This window comes from Manis javanica, chromosome 5 (assembly GCF_040802235.1).
Source record: "Manis javanica isolate MJ-LG chromosome 5, MJ_LKY, whole genome shotgun sequence".
In the NCBI taxonomy this organism is placed as follows: Eukaryota; Metazoa; Chordata; class Mammalia; order Pholidota; family Manidae; genus Manis; species Manis javanica.
The window spans coordinates 70,036,889-70,058,715 of record NC_133160.1 but is presented as its reverse complement, the minus strand read 5'-3'; the positions used below and the strand labels follow the sequence as shown (position 1 = coordinate 70,058,715).

At 40.8% G+C, this 21,827-nt stretch overlaps 1 protein-coding gene across 5 annotated transcripts in view; it reads left to right on the top strand.

Annotated features, from left to right (window-relative positions):
• The window catches only part of ADAD1 (adenosine deaminase domain containing 1), a 183,949-nt gene that overhangs the window by 118,568 nt on the left and 43,554 nt on the right, over positions 1 to 21,827 (top strand). For 2 of the 5 annotated variants that reach the window (XM_073237074.1, XM_073237077.1), the window contains one exon: positions 171 to 521. The exons of 1 other annotated variant lie outside the window; for it this stretch is intronic. In XM_073237074.1, the coding sequence (XP_073093175.1) occupies positions 171 to 301 (131 nt within the window). In that variant the 3' untranslated portion in view covers positions 302 to 521. Of the gene's footprint in view, positions 1 to 170; positions 583 to 21,827 lie in introns of those variants that run through there. 2 more of the 5 variants (XM_073237075.1, XM_073237073.1) reach the window with 2 other exon arrangements.

Here is a 21,827-nt window from a genome sequence, read left to right as displayed (position 1 = left end):
TAATTTGGCTCTTCATCATTTCTCACCTAAACTAATAGAATAGCCTTACTAGCAATGCCTTGGTAGCCAACCTCCATTTTCTTACATTCATCCCCTAAACTACTACCAAAATTACATTACTTTTTAACAGCACAAATTGATAGTGTTTTCTACCCGCATCCCTTTGCCAGAACACCGTGGCAACCTCCTGCAAGGCTCGATGCAGTCTCTGTGTAAGTGTGAGGAAGTCCTTGTATCATCGTCCACCCGACCCCTCCTCAGAGGAATGCCTGCTTATCCTTCTGGTGATAAACTGGTGTAACACAATATAGTAACTATTAGGTTGAACCATAAGAAGTTTCCATTGCTGTAGGTACAAATCGGCAACTTGGCAGAGTATGATGCAGCTGAACCCAGTCATATGAAAAGAGAAGTATACTTGAGACTTTTCAGGAGCAGAGCTCATCTCATTCATCTCCAGTCACTGGCTTGCATGATTTTTGGCACATCACAGGCCCTAAAGAAATGTTTACTGAATTAATGAATCGTTTTTATTTTAAAGAACGTTCAAGAAGTGAAAACTTTGGAGTGTATAGTGAATTCTCATTATCTTAGATTTTACCTGACTTCATACACTTGACTTTAACTTAAAAAAAAAAATTGGAATTATGTTCAAAGATTCAATTTTAAAAAGCGATTATTCTAAGAATTAAAGACACTTCTAGTTTATCTAGACATTTAAAAAAATAGTCTTCATCTGAATGGAAGAAAAACCATAAGGGATATATTAAATTTAACTTGAGCTAAGTTTTATTCCAATCACCTGAAAAGTAGTCCACTGCTTGTGGCCAAAAAACTCCCTTTTGAAAATGGTACTTTGGGGTTTGTTGGGATTTTTCAGTGACCTTTTTCTGGCTCCCAAAAAGTGCTAATATAACTTATTGAACTTATGGGAAAGTGAACCATTATGATCAGATAGAGCCTGTTGAATCCATGAATGCCCTGGCAATATTTTTTAATTTAACGGGAAATAGAAAGTTTTTCAATAGATGATCTCTCAAGGTTAATTGTAATCTTACCTTAAAGAATTGAAGGGCTGGGACTTTGAAAGATCAGTTTATGTGTGATGTTTAAACCATTCCCAACAGGTAAGCATCTATCTTATTTTAAAAAGGACTATAAAGAGGTAGAAAGTTGAAAGCCTCATAAATCCTCTTACAGACATAAATAAATGTTATATCCCCCATGGTGATTATCAGTACAACAATTAATCCAACACATTAAGTGCCTGGGACATAATAAGTGGTCAACAACTATTACCTATAATTATTTTTGCATAATTAAGATAGCCAGAAGAAAATAAGCATCTTCCTAAGACTAAGAAAATTAGCTTCTATAATTTTTTTAAGTGGTGTATCTACTTACCTGTGTAATTATTTTGGAACTGGATGGTATACATGAAACATCGGAAAACATATGAACTATAAGGCTCTAGCGGAAGTGGGCTTATATTCAACCTCTGCCAAATTTCTTCTTAAAATGGGGACTGTTACACAAAACTACCTTGTAGGACTGTTGATGAGGTTAAATATATTACTGGTAAAATGTTTTGTACAGTGCCTGCCCATTGTGGGTCCTTTACAAATAGTTTCTGTTAATAGTGCTAGTACCCAGAATAAACATTAACAAATGCTTGTAGAAGAGGGACTGATAAATGTAGAGTCAGTCTGTGAAGTGATAAGCCTGGCTCTTGAGGGCAGGTTTCATTTCTTGCAGTGTTCCTACAAAAGCTGTATATTCACAAATCAAGAATGTTAAAGTATATATTCCTCCATTTGAAGGGAGAGGGAACTGTATCAGTGAATCATAGCTAATCTTCTGAATCACCTAAGGGAACCTTCTTGTAAAAGTACAGATTCTTGAACTTCAAGTCAGACCTAGAAAATTGGCCTCTCTGGAGGTGGGGAGAAGAGGGAAGGAATCTTGTATTTTTGAAAAAAGCAAAAAAATAAAAAACAACCTAGGTGATTCCCATGATAAGTCAGTGAGATGACCTCTCTATTCCCTTCAAGATTTAAATTCTGTGATTCTATTCACACCTTTTAAGTGAGTCAGAACTCAGAATTATTATGCAAAATGAGGTCATTTGTGGTTTCCTCTCTTTAGATTATGGTAGAGGGAAGAATCAATGAGTGTTACCTGATAAATTAATGGAGATTTGCTATAATATAGAAAAATGAAATATAGCCTGATTAAACCCTTAAGCTTTAAAGCTCTAATATTCTGAACAATAAAGTGAACAAAGCAGACTGGATTTTAACTTGATGGATATATTCTGTGCCATTAAAAAATCCCTGACAAATATGGAAAAATACTCAGGGACTACTCCAGCAAGTCACAGTCAAGGGGCAATGAAGAATGAAGGTGAAGGTGATAATGGACAGAGAGACACCTTGTTTTACCTCATGACTGAACAACTGCAGTCTTGAGGCTGAATCAATAAAGAAAAAGAATAAGCCTTCAGAGAACCAGAGTGATATTTTATATAGAATTATAAGGAATATTTACTGTCTGAGGCCCATATGGTCAAGGAAAATGTTGCTAAATTAGAGTTCACAAATGTATTTGATTCGATCAAAGGAAGAAATCTCATACCAATTTTGCAGTGTGTCACAGATTAATGCAGCAGATCCTGACTGCCAGGATAAATCACTCTTCGATGGATTAAGAGCAAACTTTTATATTTCCAGCACTGTGTCTGGCTCCTGGAAAGAAACTAGTGTTTATCATAGCTATCAGGTTCCAGAAAGCAGATAAAATTCTCAGTGAAGTCTCCTCACTCTGGGAAGGGAAAAAGAGGGTTGCCTTTCACTCCTGAATTGATACAGACTGAACTAAGATATGAGTAATTGTTGATGTCACCCCTCAGAAGTATTTACCTAATGCAGTAACACACATTAGTGTGCTACATGTGTCCTTTGAGTAACATGGTGTCCTTTGAGCCTGGGGTGGTGCTGGAAACACCATGCACTAACCTTGAGAGTGAGCAGATACCCTGAAGACCTCAAGTCTAAGCAAAACAGTAGAAACCGCACCAGGCTATCTACCAGGTGTGTAATTTTTTAAAAATTCTTATTAGTTTACATAATCCTAGGTTTCCAGCTTACAGGTATGTTCACATATTTTAGAAAAGTCAATCAAGGGCTATCTGCAGGACCCCAATCAAAACAGCTAATCAGTCAGTCACAGGGTAGAGAGGAAGATAATTCTTAAGTGTCTGATTCCAACTATAACTCTCATGTGTTTTCTGGCTTTACAACTGTACACCATTTCATAGCTGAGAAAACCCCTCCCATTACTTGCTAATCCACATCATGAGGACCTGTATCAGGGCTGATATAGTTGAGGTTTAGAGGCTAACATCAACTTCTCTACAGGAAAGGAGTTCTCAAGGGCTCCGTATCCTGTCCTGTTTTTAACTCTCTGAAATGTATTAACCTATTTACCCCTTGTGTATATTGCACAGAGGAGAAAATGATCAGGTTTTGTAACTGTTTCTAACTCTCTGATTCATTCTTGGTCTCAGAGATCTGTGAGTGTTTACTGTACAGCTTAGCAACTTTCTTCCTGAAGTAATGGCCAGTAAACATCTTCTTGGGCCACAGCCAGGGACAGATAGTCTCATAGCCCTGTTTTGCATCAGGGCACTTGGTGGCCTTCACAGAAAATGAGAACCGTGTGAAGAGAAATTCTGCCCTGGGAGCTAACCGCTAATTGGGAAGGGTTCTTGATCGGTAATGAACATTTTCATTTTCAATTCCTAGATTTAAGGCTGTATTTAAAAAGGCCCACTTAAGGGAAGAATTTCAGTCTAGACGTACAACGATTCGGTGCCGCGTCTGTGGCAATGAGCAAAGAGGGAAATCCCGGCTTCCTTGGAGCTCTGTGCCTGGAGCCGCGCTGGGTTTTAAAGTCGTCCCAAGGCCCCTGAATCAGCAGTTCTAGCAGTGTTTCCTCTCTGCAATGAAATTAAAAGTCTGCCTTACAGGCTTTCCTCACTTTCTCTTTCTTTTTCACACTTACACTGCATCTCCTCGTTTCACTGCACTTCCTTCATCTGTTTCTTGCCCTCTTTCTCTTCTCCCTCATCCTTTAACAACTTCCCAGCTGGAGAGCAGAAAGGGATGGTAGGAAAAACATGAGCATCAGACTTAAATGCCAGATGGAAAATAGAGCCAGGGATTTCTGTGTGATTGTTTTGTCAACTCAAAATCTTTAAATATGTTAGGGGAATCAGGCTACTGAAACCTGGTTAGATCAGCTGTGCTGTTCAGAATTTGTCCCAATAAGCTTGCTGATGCCGTCTTCCAAAGTCTGCCTTTAGTTTGAGACAGTTTGGGGAAGGGCTTGGGGTCAGATGGTACTAACTTGAGATGCCACCAACCGGTTCTGAACAGGAGGCCTGGTAGGTTGAGTGGTAAAGAGCTGGGTAGGCAGCTGTCCCCAAGATGATGTTGCACAGCAGACTTGTGAAAACCCAATTTTTTTCATACATGTGGAAGCAAAACCAGTTGGGAACAATTTATTAGATTTCCCCAGCAAGCATGAGGATTTCCCCAGAGGATGAGTCTTCACTGTTGGCAAATGGAACACAACTCTGGTTTCAGAACTAGGATTCTAAAATGTCCTGTGACACCATTTTACTGACTGAAGAACAGGTTAGGGCCTTTTCGGGTTTAAATTCTATTAGGGCATTTGAGTGACTCAGGACTTGCCCATTGCTAACACAGGGAATGTCCTCTCCTTTTATCCCACTCACCTCCACCCCAGCAGTAGTTTTTGCATCCACAGAAAAGCAGCAGAATTTGGGGGAGAAATTTTCTGGGGTCTGAGCCACAGCAGAATAAAGAAATTGAGGAAATGGAATGATGGTATAACATCTGTCTCCTGTGTGGCTCCTGAAGCTGGGTTTGAGCCACGGTGCTTCTCCTCTGCCACCCTTTGGACTGAGGAAGAAGAGAAAGCCAGTGGGCAAAGGAGCTGTGTTTTGGATAGACTGAGTGACAGAGTATATCAAGTTATAAAGAAGACAGCTCCCCTTGTGGAGTCCAGCACAGCTGTGGTGCTTGAGAATTGCCAGCTTTTGGGGCACTGGAGAAACACCCTTGGCATGGGCCTTGATGTTCTCATGAGGGGCTATAGTGATGCTCCTTCCCATGGCCTTCTGGACTGCCGGCATTGTGCGGAAGTGTAGCAGAGCCAAGACAGAAGCACATGAAGTACACCCTTTGTACTGGTGCTCACAGTTAACTCTGGGAGATTTTGAGAGGGAGTTGAAATCCTGCAGTCAAGCATAGGGACATAGTAATTTGTGAAATTCTCATGAAACCTGATGTCCCTGTTAGGAAAATCAAGAATGCCTTCTATATGTCTCTGCATGTGTACATGTGTGTATGTGTATGTTGAAAGTAGTCAGAATTAAATATCTAGTGTAATTACATACTGTGAGGGTTGTATTTATTTTACATCAGTTGATCTTCCTGGCCTTTCCTTCCCTATATACCTTTTTTAACCCTCCTTAGTCTTCAGTTATTAAGAATTAGTGGAGACTAGTTCTAATTGTAACATTGTATACTGTAGAGAATATTTTTCACCAAAATTCACTTTAGCAAAAAACATTCTAGCCCTAAAGATATTCCCATATTTCATTCCCTTAAAGTGTGTAATTAGTGTACCCTTGCTTTGCTTTAGATAGTTTACTCCTTTTTTCTGGTAAGAGAAAATTCTGTGAGCTACAGGACATTTGAAATTGTAGAAATTTAGAAAGAAGGGGAAAATATCACAAACCATATACTACCCTTGCCTGTTTGGGGAAGTACATCTAGTTCTTGCAGGATCAGAGAGATGGAGTTTAATCTACTCATAGATGAAGACCAAAATCGTCCCTTAGTTTACTAATGGTAACAGCAGGACTGAAGCAGGACCCTGGGCCACCCCTGATCATATGTTAATAGTGGCCATCTGAACACAGTGTCTTTGCTTTTACTATCCAGGCCTTGGAGAGCACCTGCCCCTGGGGATTGCAGCCATATGGTTAGGAGGAGCACCCAGGAGGCCATCAGAGAGCCACTGTAGGTTCACTGGGCCTGCTGTGTGCAGGCCTGCCCTGTCAGGTACATATTCTAGAACCCTAAACCATCTATTTCTGTCTCTGTTTTCCACAGACTAAAGGTTATATTTCTATTCTCCTTATCACATTCAGTCCAAAGAAAATATCAGGAAATTAATTTAGTCTAAATATAATACCTGTCCCAAAGGCAGCTGCAATTTTAAAGAGGGATTGAAGCTATAAGTCAAGGAAATTAAGTTCCAGCTGTGAGGCTTCCAGTATTACTAGATGAAATGTGGAGAAAGCAAAGGTTCTTATGGCCAGGATTCTCACTTTGCCCTGGTCGGCGTGCCCACTACCCACATGTGGGCAATTCGTTGTTATTGGCTCTATATAAAGAACTCTGCCCAGTGCTCCGGGCTGCTGCACAGCTGCAGGGTTATAGGAGAGGAGAGGCTGGAGTGGTGGCAGTGCTGAGGACAGAGACTGAGATGGCTGCGGGGGTGGAGAGGCCCAGAGGCAGAGACTGGCTTGCTGCATGCAGACTCCCTCTGAGTGGACGGCATTCAAATGATTGACCCATGGAAATAAAGTTGAGTATAAACGCTTTCACCCCAAGAACGTTCCATTGTCATTTTTTGGTCTCACTGAATCCATAGTGAACTTATCTGGGGCTGAAACCTGGTGGCAAAAAGAAGATGAAGAAGAATTGACAGGAAGACTGTGACATTATGTTACATGGGGAAGGTAACCGTCTGAGAAGATAACCCAAATACTGAGTCCAGGTCATCTTCAGGCATTCTAAACCCCAAATGACTCTTACTAAAGCAAGTTCAGAGCACTCACATGGATTTTATTTTAGAGACTGGGAGTAAGCCCAAGAATGACTTAACTAGATTGAAAATACTCATTCATTCACTCATTCATTCATTCAATACACATTAACTGGGCCCATGCCATATATAAGGGTAGTTTGAGATTTTGGAGGAAATAAAAAGATGTTAATTTTTATTTGCTAGTCTTAAGGTGTCTTCATTCTAGTAAAGGACAGAAAACATATGCACAAATAACTTTAAGACAAGTTAAAGAGTGATGTCATGAGAAAGGTTCTTTTTTTTTTTTTTTTAAAGACTGGAAGGTGCTACAGCATATTATTGATAAGAGAAAAAATGTCAACAGTGAGGGAATGATTGGAAACAAGAGAAGATTTTTTGAAAGAATAATGCTCCTGGAGTGAACTGTAGGTAGTATCAGCTTTGCAAAGGGATTGGGAAAGAGACATAAAAAAAGTGTTGGGGGTGGGGAGAATACTGAGAAAATATTAGTTGAAAAGGAAGAAAGTACAGGAGTTTTATACTGAGTGGTCTCGGTTCGTGTTAAGTAGCATGGGAAGCTGTTCACTGAGCATGAATATGACAGTGGTGCTGTTGCACCCGATGGGAAGGTTTAAAGTGTCCCAATCCATACTGGTGCCTCCATTAGAGGGAGCCTTGTCACGTAGCAGTGAGGGCCACATGGGATCACATTGCAGTTTTGTTATGGACCCAGTCAACCCAGGTTTGTGACTTTATTCTAAGGTTGAAAGCAAGCGCAGAAAGAGTGGATGGGGACTTTAACCTAATGGAGTCTGGCAAAGTTACAGGTGGAGGAGAGAGAGGAAAAAATCAAGAATACCAGTAAGAACATCAGTAAAAGGATGAGCCATGGGGTTAAGGTGGAAGCGAAGGCAGGTGGAGCTGGAACCAGAGGAGCTGAGAGGGCCCAGTGCGGCTGCCTCTCCCAGACACGGTCATCTACTCTCTCCCTGGGGATCTCCTCCACCCTGCCCTGCAGGTGGAGCCTTTTAAATCAAAACATCAGTTGTTGAAATGGTGGGTGAGTGTGGTGATGGCTCCAAGTGGCAGATGATTAATAACCAAGTGGCTGACTTTGAATGCAGCTTAGACTTTCTGTAGATAATTTATGGAAAAAAAAAACTTATATCCTTTCCCATTAAAATTTTTTCAAGAACGTGAATACTGCAAAGCAAAAACATACGCCTGTGTATATTATACTGTTTAAAAGATACAGAAAAGATGATTAAATAAATAAAAACACTTAGAAACAACTCAGCATCTTACAGATTATTAACTGTCCTCTATCATTAGTTAATCTTACCCTGTTTTACCTCGGCTTGTGAAGATTTTTTTCTCTTCACCTTACATCTTTTTACTTAGAATTGAAAATCTTTCCAGCATTTAAAAAGCTGTACAAGGAGTCAACATATCTTTGGCCTTTGTTTTTGCTGTAGGCTTTAACTTCCCTGAAATGGGGACTTTTTTAAAAAAACCCTTGATTGGTTCTTTATTTGTGTTCTAAAATGAGGAAGAAATCATTTTTCTCCATTGCTGCCTTCTGAAATGTAGAACAGGTGAAGTCATTAAGTTAAACCTCTCTTCTTTCCAGTTAAGATTTTCTAGTTACTTTTTTCTTCTTGGAAAGGACATACTTCTGCCTGTCTCCCTGTCAACATCCTGTAACAGTTATGTCTTTTAGGACAGCTGCAACTCCTCATGGATGGAGGAATTCCACCTAGAATTCTGATTGTAAAGTTACTTATAAGAACATGACTTTTAAAGAGAAAATTCACCAAGCTTTCAAGGCAGAGTTTAAGTCCCAGGCAGACTTGTCCTGGTGGGTGACTCACATCATAGCTGTGGGCCTTTTAGGAATCAAAGGCTTGGAGCCACCTAGGACAGAACTTGGGCAGTGTTGCCCTGGGCCCAGCTTGTCCCGGCTGGCCCAGCAGTGGTGTTCTCCCCCTGCCCGGCTCCTGCTCTAATTGTCTGCTGTGCCAGAGGTTTCCTCTATCGCACCCTTAGTGCTCAGATTGATTGACTATGTGGGTGACGTTGAAGGAAAAGATGCTTTAAAAAAATTCATTTAAAATAGTTAATAAAAAGGAAAAGATCACAACTGAAACCGTGGTTTTTCCCTGGGAAGTAGCAGACATCCCCAAGTTTGGACCCAGGTTTCCTTCCTGACTCTGTGAACCTTGGCTGGGTGCCAGACCCACAGGAAATCCCAAATCATCTGCTCATTTGCCTTTCTGTCCAGTGCCACCTTCGAAGGGAAAACTGAGTGATGCACTGGGCCACTGTGTAGAGTGAGATCACATTGAAGGCAGGGAGACAAAAAGTACTGTGTGCCCCACCCCTTGCTCTCTGCTTTTGGTCTCAGAGCCGGAGTCACTTCCTGTAGGCTGCTCTCCCCAGGGATGGATTGGTATTGTGGTGAAGTCTCCCCCAGAAAGTGGCTGGGCTTCTCCAGGGCACTGACCTTGTATGGGCTGAGGATGGATGGAGTGGGCACCGAAGGTTTAGAATTGGGTTTCAAGGCAGCTTCAGGACAGGAAAGGTATAAAATAGCAATGGCAGGAGCGTGTGCTGTGGCTAGAGCAGTGTTTCAACCATGTCTGCAGTTTAGGCTCAACTCAGGCACTTTTGAGAAAATGTCAATGGCTTGGCCTGTCCCAGGCAAACTGAGTTAGTATCTTGAGAGTGAAGTCAGAGTGCTAGTAGTTTTTGAACAGCAACCCAGGTGATTCTAATGCATAGTCATGGTTGAGATCCACTGGCCTAGACCTTGGTCTTTTCTAATTGTCCCTCCCTCTCGTCTGTGGGGCCTGCAGCCAATTGACCCATCTCTCCCCTTATGCCTCAGAGGAAGTGGAGAGTAATCCTTATTTGGGATGTAGCCACCAATGTCCCAGATGCTCTTGAGGCTATTTCCCTTTGTTTTACTGTGAGCCTCAGTTCATCAATTATTGAAGGATCATTTGATTACATGTTCAGTTTTCACAAATTCATTTATTGTTTATTTAGAGGCAGGAAATGTCGTGGTTAAAAGCAGAGGCTCTGAAGTCAGCCAGGTGGGTTCCAATATCAACTTCACCACTTACTAGCTTTGTGATCTTTGTTAACTTACTTAACCTTTCAGTGCGTAACTATAAGATTGAGTACTGATAGTATGTTCCTTTAGTTCATCTCTGCCTCTGTGTGTGTGTGTGTGTGTGTGTGTGTGTATTTAATGAGTTACTGTATCTAAAGTTCTTAGAAATGGTGCCTGACAGTGATTACTCAATAAATGTTAGCTGTTTTTTCCTAAACTACTTTACTTTAAAGTAAATTTTTATTTATTTATTTTTATGTATTAAATTACCTTGAATTACTCCAAAGCCTTATTGGTTAGAAACAAGAGCACACATCTATAACTATTTTGTCTTACTTAGAGAAGCATTACAGCTAAGACGTTGTGTCTTACATCTGCTGAGAAGCACATTTTTTCCCTCAATTATGCACAGCAGACAATATATCTTAACTATGTCCATTTTTGCAACCTAAATCCAAATATATTCAATATCTTAAATGAATTTGAATTCACAGATTTTCAAGGCAATTGAAATAGGGTAAGGTAACTTGGCACAAGACAGTGACCAGTCTGATGTGACTCTCTAGATCAGCATAGCTTGTGGAATGCCAAGTGTCACAAGTTGTATCACATCCTACCTAAAAAAGGGGGATATATTGAAGCAAATCCCATTACTGCAGAATGTGACTTTATTTGGAAAGAGGATCATCACAAATGAAATTAGTTAAGGTGAGGTCACACTGAAATTCAATATGACTGATGTCCTTATAAGAAGAGGGCCAAGTGTACAGATACAGACATGTAGGGAGTATGCCATTTGATGACTGAAGCAGACACTGGCATTGTGCAGCTGCAAGCTGAGGAACACCAAAGACTGCCAGCAAATCTCCAGAAACTAGGAAGAGGCAAGGAAGGGTCCCCCTACAGGTTTCTGAGGAAGCACAGCATTGGTGACACCTTGGTTTTGGATTTCTGTCCTCCAGAGGTGTGAGACAATAAATTTCTGGCACCTTAGGCCACCCAGTCTATGGAACTTTATTATAGCCATCCTAAGAAAATCATACTTCAAGGAAGGCAGAATGAATCTGGAGGTGATGCAAACTCAGCTTGAAAACAAGGACACAGGTCTGGATAGCACCTGGGCAGATGTAACCTGGTTGCTTGCAGTGTTTTAGCTAGTGAGGAATCAACACTAGAATGGCACCTACATGTTATGCTCTTAGTGTATGTAATAACTGTAAGGTTGGAGGCACCAAAGGGAGGAGTGAGCACATTGGACACTGATGACGTGCCAAAGTCCCTGGCTGCTGCCCACTCCCAACCTGAAAAATGTGTCTTAGGCTAGCCAATTCTTGCGCCGCTGTAAATCTAAGCTTTGCCTCCCCCTACCTTCTTTAAAAACTCACTGCCTGCCCTGCTGAGGGTGACTTCCCCAGCCTCCATTTCCGTAGACTGGGGAACATCACCCAGGAATTATGCTCAAATAAACTGCCTGGCCCTTTGTTGCCTCTCATTGCCTGCTTATTTTGGCTAGAATTTATCTTACAATAACTGTGTCTGAATTATCAGAGCTCTAAACAATTTTTGGTCATAATGTAAATTCATGGATTCTCCATGGAGCCTTTGGTGTAAGTACTATACCATCCCCATTTTACAGGTGAGAAAACTGAGGTACTGAAAGCTGAGTAAAGTTGCGTGGCTCCTAAGTGGCAGAGACAGGAGTCAAGCTCCAGGGTTCATGCTCTTAATCACAGTTGTCTTTCTTTCTTTTTTTTTTAAGAGAGCAAGGTGCAGGCTTTTATTTAGAAATAAAGTGAGAGAATAGAGCTCCTGGCTCATGCCAGGAGGGGACAAGAGAGCCCATGATGGTGCGTTGTCTACACGTTTTATAGGCAATTGAGAATTTTTTGAGAACATCAAAACAAAGGCTTAGGAGTGTGGACTTGTACCACCTGCCCTACCCTCAAGGTGGGCTGGGTTATTGTCTATCTTCTAGGGCTCTTTACAGTGAAGTCATGGGTTATGCTGAGATACCCTTGCGGAACACTCAAACATTCCAGGCCAAGTTGCTTCCGGCCTTTTGACCTTTAACTGATCTCACTGAAGATGTTTATATTCTTAGTCTGACATCTTTCCCTAGAGAATTAGTGTGACCTTGACTTTGCATAATGCTTAACAGTTTCAATGGGGACTTCTTTGCCCATCGTTACATTGCTCCGACTGTAAATATTCCGCCCTGCTTTTCCCAGAGGCCTTCACCCTACTCTGACTGCACCCATTGTCCATGTCTCATTCCCCCCCTCTATAGATGGAGACCCTAGCTGCTGCTAGGGAAAGGGGACAACAACTGCTCTGGCTGCTTCATGTTGAGAAGGGGCGCAGTAAAGAGTGCAGTTAGGTCTTCATCAGTGCTGGGTCGAGAGGCCTCAGGAGATGCGCACATCTATCTTGGGTTCCATTTCTATTGTTTTATGGCTTCTCCGAAGTTATCCTGGATGAGCCCCCAAAGATGATGCTGGATTTCTTGTTCACGAAGCAGAAGAATGAGCTTCACAAACACTCAAGGTAGGAGAACAGGGTACAGGCTTTTATTTAGAAATAAAGTGAGAGAATAGAGCTCCTGGCTCATGCCAGGAAGGGACAAGAGAGCGCCCACAGTTGTCGAATCAACATTAGCAAAATGAGGAGCTTTAGAAGGGGAGACTCAATCAGCCCAGTTGCTTGTCTGTGGAGCTGGGCAGGGACAGGCTTTCTCTCTCCCCTGGGACTGGGAGGTGAAGGCCCCGGACCCACAGACAGTGATAGGACTCTATCAACTCTCCACCAGCTGTGAGAGACTCCAATTAAACAGGACAGGAATCGATGAAAAAGCAGTTCCCCCTGACAACCACATTGGTTTTTTCAGAATTTTACTCTATTGAGTAAATAAAAAAGGTAATTCAGACTTTCTATAGCATAGTTGATTGAACTTTACTTTGAATTATGATTGATAGTCCAAATGTCTAAAACCTGAAACTGGCTGTATTCACAAAGACATGCTTCGTACTTACAGTTCTGCCATCAGTAGAGTTCCACGGACACACATATTTTGGTCAATCCTATTTGTATGGTCCCCATAAGAATGCATGGGACATTTGCAATTACATATGTTGCCTTATCATGACAAGGAAAACTACCATTTTTTACTTAGTGTATATATAAACTAAATCCTTCACTTATACATATATATGTCCAATGATAAGAATTTTTTACAGAGCAGCTTCTAACTTGGTGCATTTCAGATACTTTTTCTTGTCTGCTGCTCATACCTTCTGGTGCTGGGCATGGCAGGGCACATTCACATTGTGATACAATCTCTGGCCTTTTTCTTTGTGTCATACGCAGGTAAGTTAGCACAGGCAGTTGTAGGAGCATTTCTAGAGGCATTCCTACAGTAACTTCACTATAAACAAAAGGCATTGCAAACCATTTAAGTTATGCCACTAAACCCCAAACTGAATGTATTTCTAGTGTAATATCCCCTTAGCCCAGTATTTCTCAACCTTTTCCATTTATGCCTTTCTCCAAGGAACTTCCCTAGACAATTTTTTCCTAATTGCTATCTCCCTTGAAATTTTAATACGAAAGATAGATTGTATATGTGTTTATATCATGTGCCGAGATGTGCTTTGTACATAAAAAGAGTAAGATGTTTTGCCTTTCTTGGGCGCAGTATCACCCCCATTGAGAAAGTAAGCCTCTCTCAAATGTTTATGCCATTCTAATGCCAGCTGGCTAAAGGAGAAATGTGACAGAGTGTAAACATGAGACAGAGGGAGAGGAGAGACATGTATTACCTTATGAAGACACTGATCGGGACCCTCCCACTCACTGCCTCGAAAGGGATGGGCTTCAGTGAGGAAACCTGGACCTTATCCTCCTTTTTCTTCATGTAAATACACCGATGCCAACACGATGGGACTTTTGTGGTGTTAGAAAATCACAGGGAAAAATTAGAACACAGTCTCCCTTAAGAAAACCAGGCAAATGTCCAGGTGATTCTTATCCCCCAGAAATACGTTGTCTGTTCCCTCCAGGTCTAAAAAAGCAAAGAAACAGACTAATAAAAATTCCCAGGAATCATTGTGAGAAATCTGTAGATTAACAAGTCTCTCCTACCATTTCAAAATTGGGTAACTTCTCAGTCAGAATAACAATTGATTTCATAACATACTTGTGTATTTTTTAAAGATAAAGTTTTATTGTAAAGTGTTCGCTGGTTTTGCAATGATGATGAAAACATTTCAATAATTGAAATACACAGTTGTCAATATATTACTCTAACTAGATGTTTTGAAAAACAAACAAATTCATTTAAAAAATGTTTTAAGCCTTGAAAGTAATAAGAAAGTATTCAAACTATAACCAGTATGTGTAAATTTTGGACATTTGGTACTGTGATACTGCAAATAGAATTTACTGATTTTCACATTTCTTCATGCTTTGAAGGAAAACTGATTTTGAAGGACGTACATACTGATATCACTGTGATTCTAAACTGTTGTGCTTTGAGGATCAGTAGGTCTCACATAGCTAGTTATTTCATCTCCATTGGGCTTGTGAAATGCTGTTTGATGCAGCTGTTTGCTTACCGTGGGGCCTGAGAATATTGACTGCAAGGTAAAGAATCACTCAACATGTTTTCACAGACTTAAAATAGAAAGACAGGTTTTACATTTTTCCCATGTAGGAGAGAGTGGAACATTTCAAAACTGAGAAACTTAAAAAGAATTCCAAGATAAAAGAAAGTGAGACTTGAAATTTCTAAGTAGTTCTGGGTCTTTTAGTCACAGTCCCCAAGTCATTTCTCATAAGGTGCTTTTATCTTTGGTAAATTGTACCCCTGCTCATATGAGAAGAAGTCTTGTTTACAGTATTTAGTAATCCAAAGGTTTCATTTAGAAAATTCATATTACCAAACACCATTCAGTACAGAGTATGCCCACTGGAGACAGCTCCATGTGCTATTGTCACTGAAATGTGAAAACAGGCCTGCAGAGTAACCCAGCTTCCCAAAGCCACAGTTCACTGTTCTGTAAAGGGTGATAATAAAATAGTTTTCAAAAAGGCTATTACGTGGATTAAATGAGATAATATGTTTCAACAGTTTAGAACTTGTCCTGTGCTTTTCAAGCGTGAAGTATTGTTTCCTTTATTATTGTTGTGATGAGTTGGAGTAACAAGAAAAACACAGGTCTTCTTGCCCAAGCTCTTCTGATCACTGTGTGGGGTCTACTGGTACATTATCATTCTTACTTTTTCAATACAGGGATTCTCAGGATGTGGTCTGACTATGCTGCACGTAACTGTCTATTCACTGTATTGTGATTGTTGTCTATTGAGATATCCTGTTTGCTTGTCTGTATCCACTACTGGACTATAAGCTAGGCAGGCAGTTTATCAATCCCACTCATTCATCACTCTACCCTGATGCCTAGCATGTGGTACTTAGCACCCAGTAGGTGCTCAGTGTTGAATGAATATAATAATAGTTGGTGATGATGTCATGATAGATAGTTATATACTTCGATTTCCTTAGGTAAAATGTTTTTCTCATCTGGGTTTAAAACCTGCCTCAGTTATGACCTGAGGCCTCTGTGACTCATTCAGCCTTCCAACCAAAAACACCAGGAGTGCTAATTACTGTAAGAGGCAATGTCTTCAGAAAGAAAAGTTGTCTACCTACAGTAACTAAACAGAAACCACCTACCATCTAATTTCATGTTGGCCTATGAACCACTAAAGAGCAAGAATTTTCCATCCCCCATCTAACAATATGGCTATTTAATAAGTTACCCAAATCCTTTTAGAAGGTGCTGGGATTGGAGTAAAGAAAATGACTGACCATGTATACTCACTAAGACTTTCTTGAGCCTACAATATGGATTACAATGTGCTAGATTCCCTGTGGATATTAATACAAATAGAAGCTCACAGACCCTGCCCTTAAAGAGAACTTGCTATCATGTCAAAGAGATAAGCCCATACTAGAGAAGAGGGGATTGATGTGGACGTCTCAAGGGCCAAAAAGCATATACATTATTGACTCTTGGCTTGTAATTTCTAGGGGGTTTCTCCTGGAGGAAAAACAGTAACTCTGTATTGATTTTTTTGCAGTGAATTCTAGTCATAGAATTAACAGTTATTTAATTCTTATTTTTATTTGTATGGAAGGAACATAGAAGTGTTGGGATGGTTTCAGAAGAGAGATCCTACTAAATGTCTTAAACTCCACTTTGCTTCTTCTGCCTAGCACTGTAGGTGAGAAAACCTTTGGTCCTTCCTCTTCTGTGGATGTAATAACTCATAAACAAAATGCTGGCTTTAGGAAGCTAATGAAAGCTTTCTTCTGGCCAGAACATGAGGTGTGGCAGGGGAACGGAACTGGGCCCTATCATGCTCTCCAGTCCTTTTTTTTCCTGTAATGTTATTTCTGCCCGATCTGAACAGGACCAGGTAAGGAAGTGGGAGCAACAGAGCTGTGTGGCCAGGCTAGAACAGGTTGGCAAGGTAAGGGGGCTGGGCTACTGAGTGGGGGCACCATTAAGGCTAAACACCCGGAACAAGGTGGAGTCTGGGAACAGTAAGGCAATGATGGTGACAATAGGGATAAGTAGAGATGGAAAACTGAGTCGTTCAAATTCAAGGCTAGGTTAAAAAGAGGGTGCTTCCAATAGAATTATCCTATAGCAATTGGACTGGAGTTGGCTTGAATATTTTCCTTAAACCAGTCAAATTTTCCTTTTTTTTATTAAAGTATCATTGATATATAATTTTACGATGGTCTCAAATACACAACACAGTAGTTCAACATTCATCCATATTATCAAGTCCTTACCCACTCCACTGCAGTCACTATCAACATAGTAAGATGTTATAGAGTCATTAATTGTATTCTCCATGCTGTACTCCATCCCTGTGACCTACCTATATTGTGGTTGCAAATTATTGTGCCCATAATTCCCTTCTCCCTCCCCACCAACCCTCTCCAGCCCCTCGACTGTGGTAACCCCTAGTCCCTTCTCAGTGTCTGTGAGTCTACTGCTATTTTATTCCTCCTGTTTTGCTTTGTTTTTATACTCCATAAATGAGAGAGATCATATGATATTTGTCTTTATCTGCCTGGCTTATTTCACTTGGAGTAATACCCTCTAGATCCATCCATGTTATTGCAAATGGTAGGATTTCTTTTCTTTTTTTTCTTTTGTCATTTATATACAACTACTTGAACAACATTATGGTTACTAGACTTCCCCTATTATCAAGTCCCCCCCACATACTCCATTACAGTCACTGTCCATCAGCCTAGTAAGATGCTATAGAATCATTACTTGTCTTCTCTGTATATACTGCCTTTCCCGTGTCCCCCCCACTATACTATGTGTGCTAATTGTAATGCCACTTTTTCCCCCTGTGGCAAATGATAGGATTTGTTTTCTTTTTATGGCTGAATAATATTCCATTGTGTATATGTAGCACATCTTTATCCATCCATCTATTGATGGACACTTAAGTTGCTTCCGTATCTTGGCTATTGTAAATAGGGCAGCAATAAATATAGGGGTACATATGTCTTTTTGAGTCAGGTATCTTTTTTTCTTTGGTTAAATTCCTATGGGTGGAATCCTGGGTCAAATGGTATTCCTATTTTTAGTTTTTTGAGGAACCCCCATATTGCTTTCCACAATAGTTGAATCAATTTATATTCCTACTGACAGTGTAGGAGGGTTCCCCTTTCTCCACATCCTCACCAACATTTGTTGTTTCTTGTCTTTTGGATGTCAGCCATCCTAACTGGTGTGAGGTGATATCTCATTGTGGTTTTAATTTGCATTTCTCTGATAATTAGTGATATGGAGCATCTTTTCATGTGCCTGTTGGTCATCCATATTTCTTCTTTGAAGAAGTGTCTGTTCAGCATCTCCACCCATGTTTTAATCAAGTTACTTGTTTTTTGGATGTTGAGGCGTATGAGTTCTTTATATATGTTGGATGTTAACCCCTTATCAGATAAGTCATTTACAAATATATTCTCCCATACCATAGGATGCCTTTTTGTTCTGCTGATGGTGTCCTTTGCTGCACAGAAGGTTTTTAGTTTGATGTTATCCCACTTGTTTATTTTTTATTGTTTCCCTTGCCCAAGGAGATGCATTCAGGAAAAAGATGCTCATATTTTTATTCAAGGGATTTTTGCCTATGTTTTCTTCCAAGAGTTTTATGGTTTCATGACTTACATTCAGGTCTTTGATCCATTCTGAGTTTACTTTTGTGTGTGGAGTTAGACAATCCAGTTTCATTCTCTTACATGTAGTTGTCCAGTTTTGCTAACACCAGCTGTTGAAGAGGCTCTCTTTTCCCGAATGTATATTCATGGCTCCTTTATTGTATATTAATTGACCATATATGTGGGGGTTTATATCTGGGCTCCTTATTCTGTTCCATTGATCTATGGGTATGTTCTTGTGCCAGTACCAAATTGTTTTCATTACTGTGGCTTTGTAGTAGAGCTTGAAGTCAGGAGTGTAATACCACCAGCTTTGTTCTTCTTTCTCAGGATTTGCTTTGGCTATTTGGGGTCTTTAGTGTTTCCATATGAATTTTAGAACTATTTGTTCTAGTTCACTGAAGAATGCTGTTGGTATTTTGATAAGGATTGCATTGAAGCCAGTCATATTTCATAAAGGAAATATGTAGGTAAAGCAGTCGCTGGCTCCCTTATATGCAGCCTGGCCTGGCCAAAGGAAATCAGCCCAGTTGGGATTTGCATTGCATCTGTATCAGTTAGGAATGCTTTCTTCCTCATGCCACTTCATGGTTACAAGATGGATACTACAGCTCCAGACATCACATCCATGTTCATTCAAGACAGTAGGCAAGGGGCAGGGAAAAAGGCATTAGTGTCAACAGATTTTCTCTAGTGTCTTGTTCCCAGAATGGTTTCACTTGATAGTACCTAGGATTCTAGCAAGGCAGACTGGGAAGAAAGCTGTTTAGCTTTTGCATCATTTCAGAGTCAGTAGTGAGCTGGACTTAGGTGTAGGAACCAACATACAATGTCTGTCACTGCTCTGAAACACACTGCACCACTTGCTTGCTTCCCACTTCATCCCTCATTAAAAAAAATGTTTTAAAGTAGAGAACAGTCAAGGATATTTTTAGTGGCATAGTCATCATACTCACTCCAGTCCCCATCTTGCATCTACCCAATCTGCTAAGATGCCCAGGAAACTGGTTTCTCTTCTTTTATCACCTTTGAGACTTATAGCAGAAGTGTTTCCTCTCAGACCATCTCTGTATCAGGGCAACCATGGTGGACAGTTCCATGGATGCAATTAATCTTATACCCTAGATGCCCACCATAAACCTCTCTGCTTTCCTGCCCCAAGGTTTTCAGCAAGCCCAAAGGAATTTATTGGCTCACACATGTGAACAGTCCAGAAGTGCAGGAGGGCTTATTTTCCTGGAGATAACCCTCCTCTAGGAGCATATGGGAGTCATCAGACAAATACCCCCATCTTCTGCACTTGACCAGTCTTGAGAGGCATTCTACATGCTTCTTTAGAGGATCCCACGTAGCTGCCTACTTAGTTGCCACAATGGAAACCCACCCCCCAAATCCCTCTTTCCTAGTTTTTCTTCTTTTGCCTCTCTCTTCTCCCTGACTTCTGCTTCCTGGAATCACCACACAAGTTTGTGACAAGACCTGCTCCTATGTCCTTGTTTCAGGCCCAGTTCTGGGGAGAACCCAGACTAGGCAGATCCCTTCACTGGAACTCCTTGACAATTTTTACCTTTCAGCATTTCCATAGCATCCTTCTCTTTACATACTCCCTTTTGAAGGGAAGGTTGGCTTGATTTTTCTATGGAAACTAAAAGGTCTGTGTGTGTGAGCAATAATCCATTATAAAAATGTAAACATGTATATTATTCTGATGGGAGAAGCAAATATACAAGAGAGTGTTCTTCTCTCAGAATCTTTTATTAGACCAGGTATTAACTGATTATTGTAAATATGTATGTGCCGAGGAGAATCAGCACCAATACTGAAGCATTTACAAAGCAGTCAGTGTGCCAAGTACCAGGCCCAGCAGTATGAGCTAAGGACCCACAGTCAAGCAGACAGCATTCCTGCTCTCACATTGCTCATGGAGTGGAGATGGGGTATGGGGAAGGTCAGGTCAACTTTAAGTGCTGTAATAATCCACAGATCTTTGTGACTGATGACATTCAGGATGAGAACCAAAAAAACCTAGGGAGCTTGGAAGACTCCAAGCTTCCCAGCTAGGCAACTGGGTGGGTGAGGCATCATTAACCAAGAAAGAAAATGCAATGGCAATAGCAGATTGGAAGAGAAAGACAATATGCTGAGTTTTTAAAAATGTGTAAGTTATTCAGATAGAGAGATCTAGTAGACAGAAATATGGGTCCAAAGCTAAGGAAAGAAGTCAGGATTGGAATGTAGAACTGGAAGTTATTTGTGAGGCACAGAGTTCACACTGTGGGAATACATTAGATCAGCAGGAAAAGAAAAGCAAGTGAAGGATTAACCCCAGGACACAGCTGGATGATATACTGGTTAAAAAACAGGAACCAGCAATGGGACTGTGAAGGACCGACCACAGAGGCAGGAGAAGAATCAGATGGGAGTGCTTCCCACCGCTCAGGCTGTGGAAGGGTGCCCAAGGAGAAGCCTGGTGCTGTGCTATGGAGACGGCAGGGATGAGAGATGAAGGCAAGGCCCCAGGCACTCACGACCACACAGGCATCCATTTCAGTATAGGGCTGGACAAAGGACATCTGATACATTATTCTACTCACCTCAACCTGTGTCTCATTACCTGCTTTGCTAAATGCAGAAAAATTATTGAAACAAAAAAAATTTTTTTTAGAAAATGTTTATGAGAATCACCTAAGGTCAGAAGTAAATTGTAATGTGAATCACAGTACAAGTCCCAGCAAGCTGTTTGGCCCTAAGGTTGTATCTGCTGAGAGGGACTGGGAAACTGCTTCATGTGGTATGAGCTGGATATATGAGTATAAGCCTTAGGCTTCAGAGGACTATGTGGAAGCTGGTTTGGGAATAAAGTAAGATGATTATACGTTCGGTTCTAGACATCTTGAATTTGAAATTCTAATCTATAGTAAGGTCTGGGTGGAAAAGTCTTCCAGAAATTTGTAAATGGGGAGGGGAAAGCTGAAGAGAAATTGAGGTTGGAAGAGATTTGAGAAGCCACCCATGAAACTGGCACTGGTTAAGACAACCCATGTAGAATGTAGAGTGAGAGGAAAGAAGATTTGATGAGACTGCTAGCTAGCTACCTGCCCAATATCCATTCTTCCATCTTCGTTAGTAACAGAATGCAAACTTTAAGCCAAGTACATCACCTCCTGAAATAAAATCCCACACTTCCTAGCTTACCTTACAGCTGTTGGCCACATGACTAAGTTCTGGCCAATCATTTGTCATCAGAAGTGTTGCATGGAACCTCTAGGACAGAGAAAACCCTCTTTCTCCATTTCTCCTTCCTTTTGCTTGCAATGCGAAGATTAATGGCTGACTCTAGAGGTCTTGTTGGCTAGGAGGTGGGCTTGAGAAAGTCCCGTGTAGTGGGCCAAAAACGAGAAGGACCTGAATTTCTACTGACTTTGCGTGGCTGTTATATATCAGCTCTGGACATCCTGTACCTAGATTTTCTTTCATTGGAGAGAATAAACCCTTGTGGGTATAACTAACTGTAGTTGGGGCTTTGTTACTTTCAACTGAACATAATCTAACTAATACAATGCA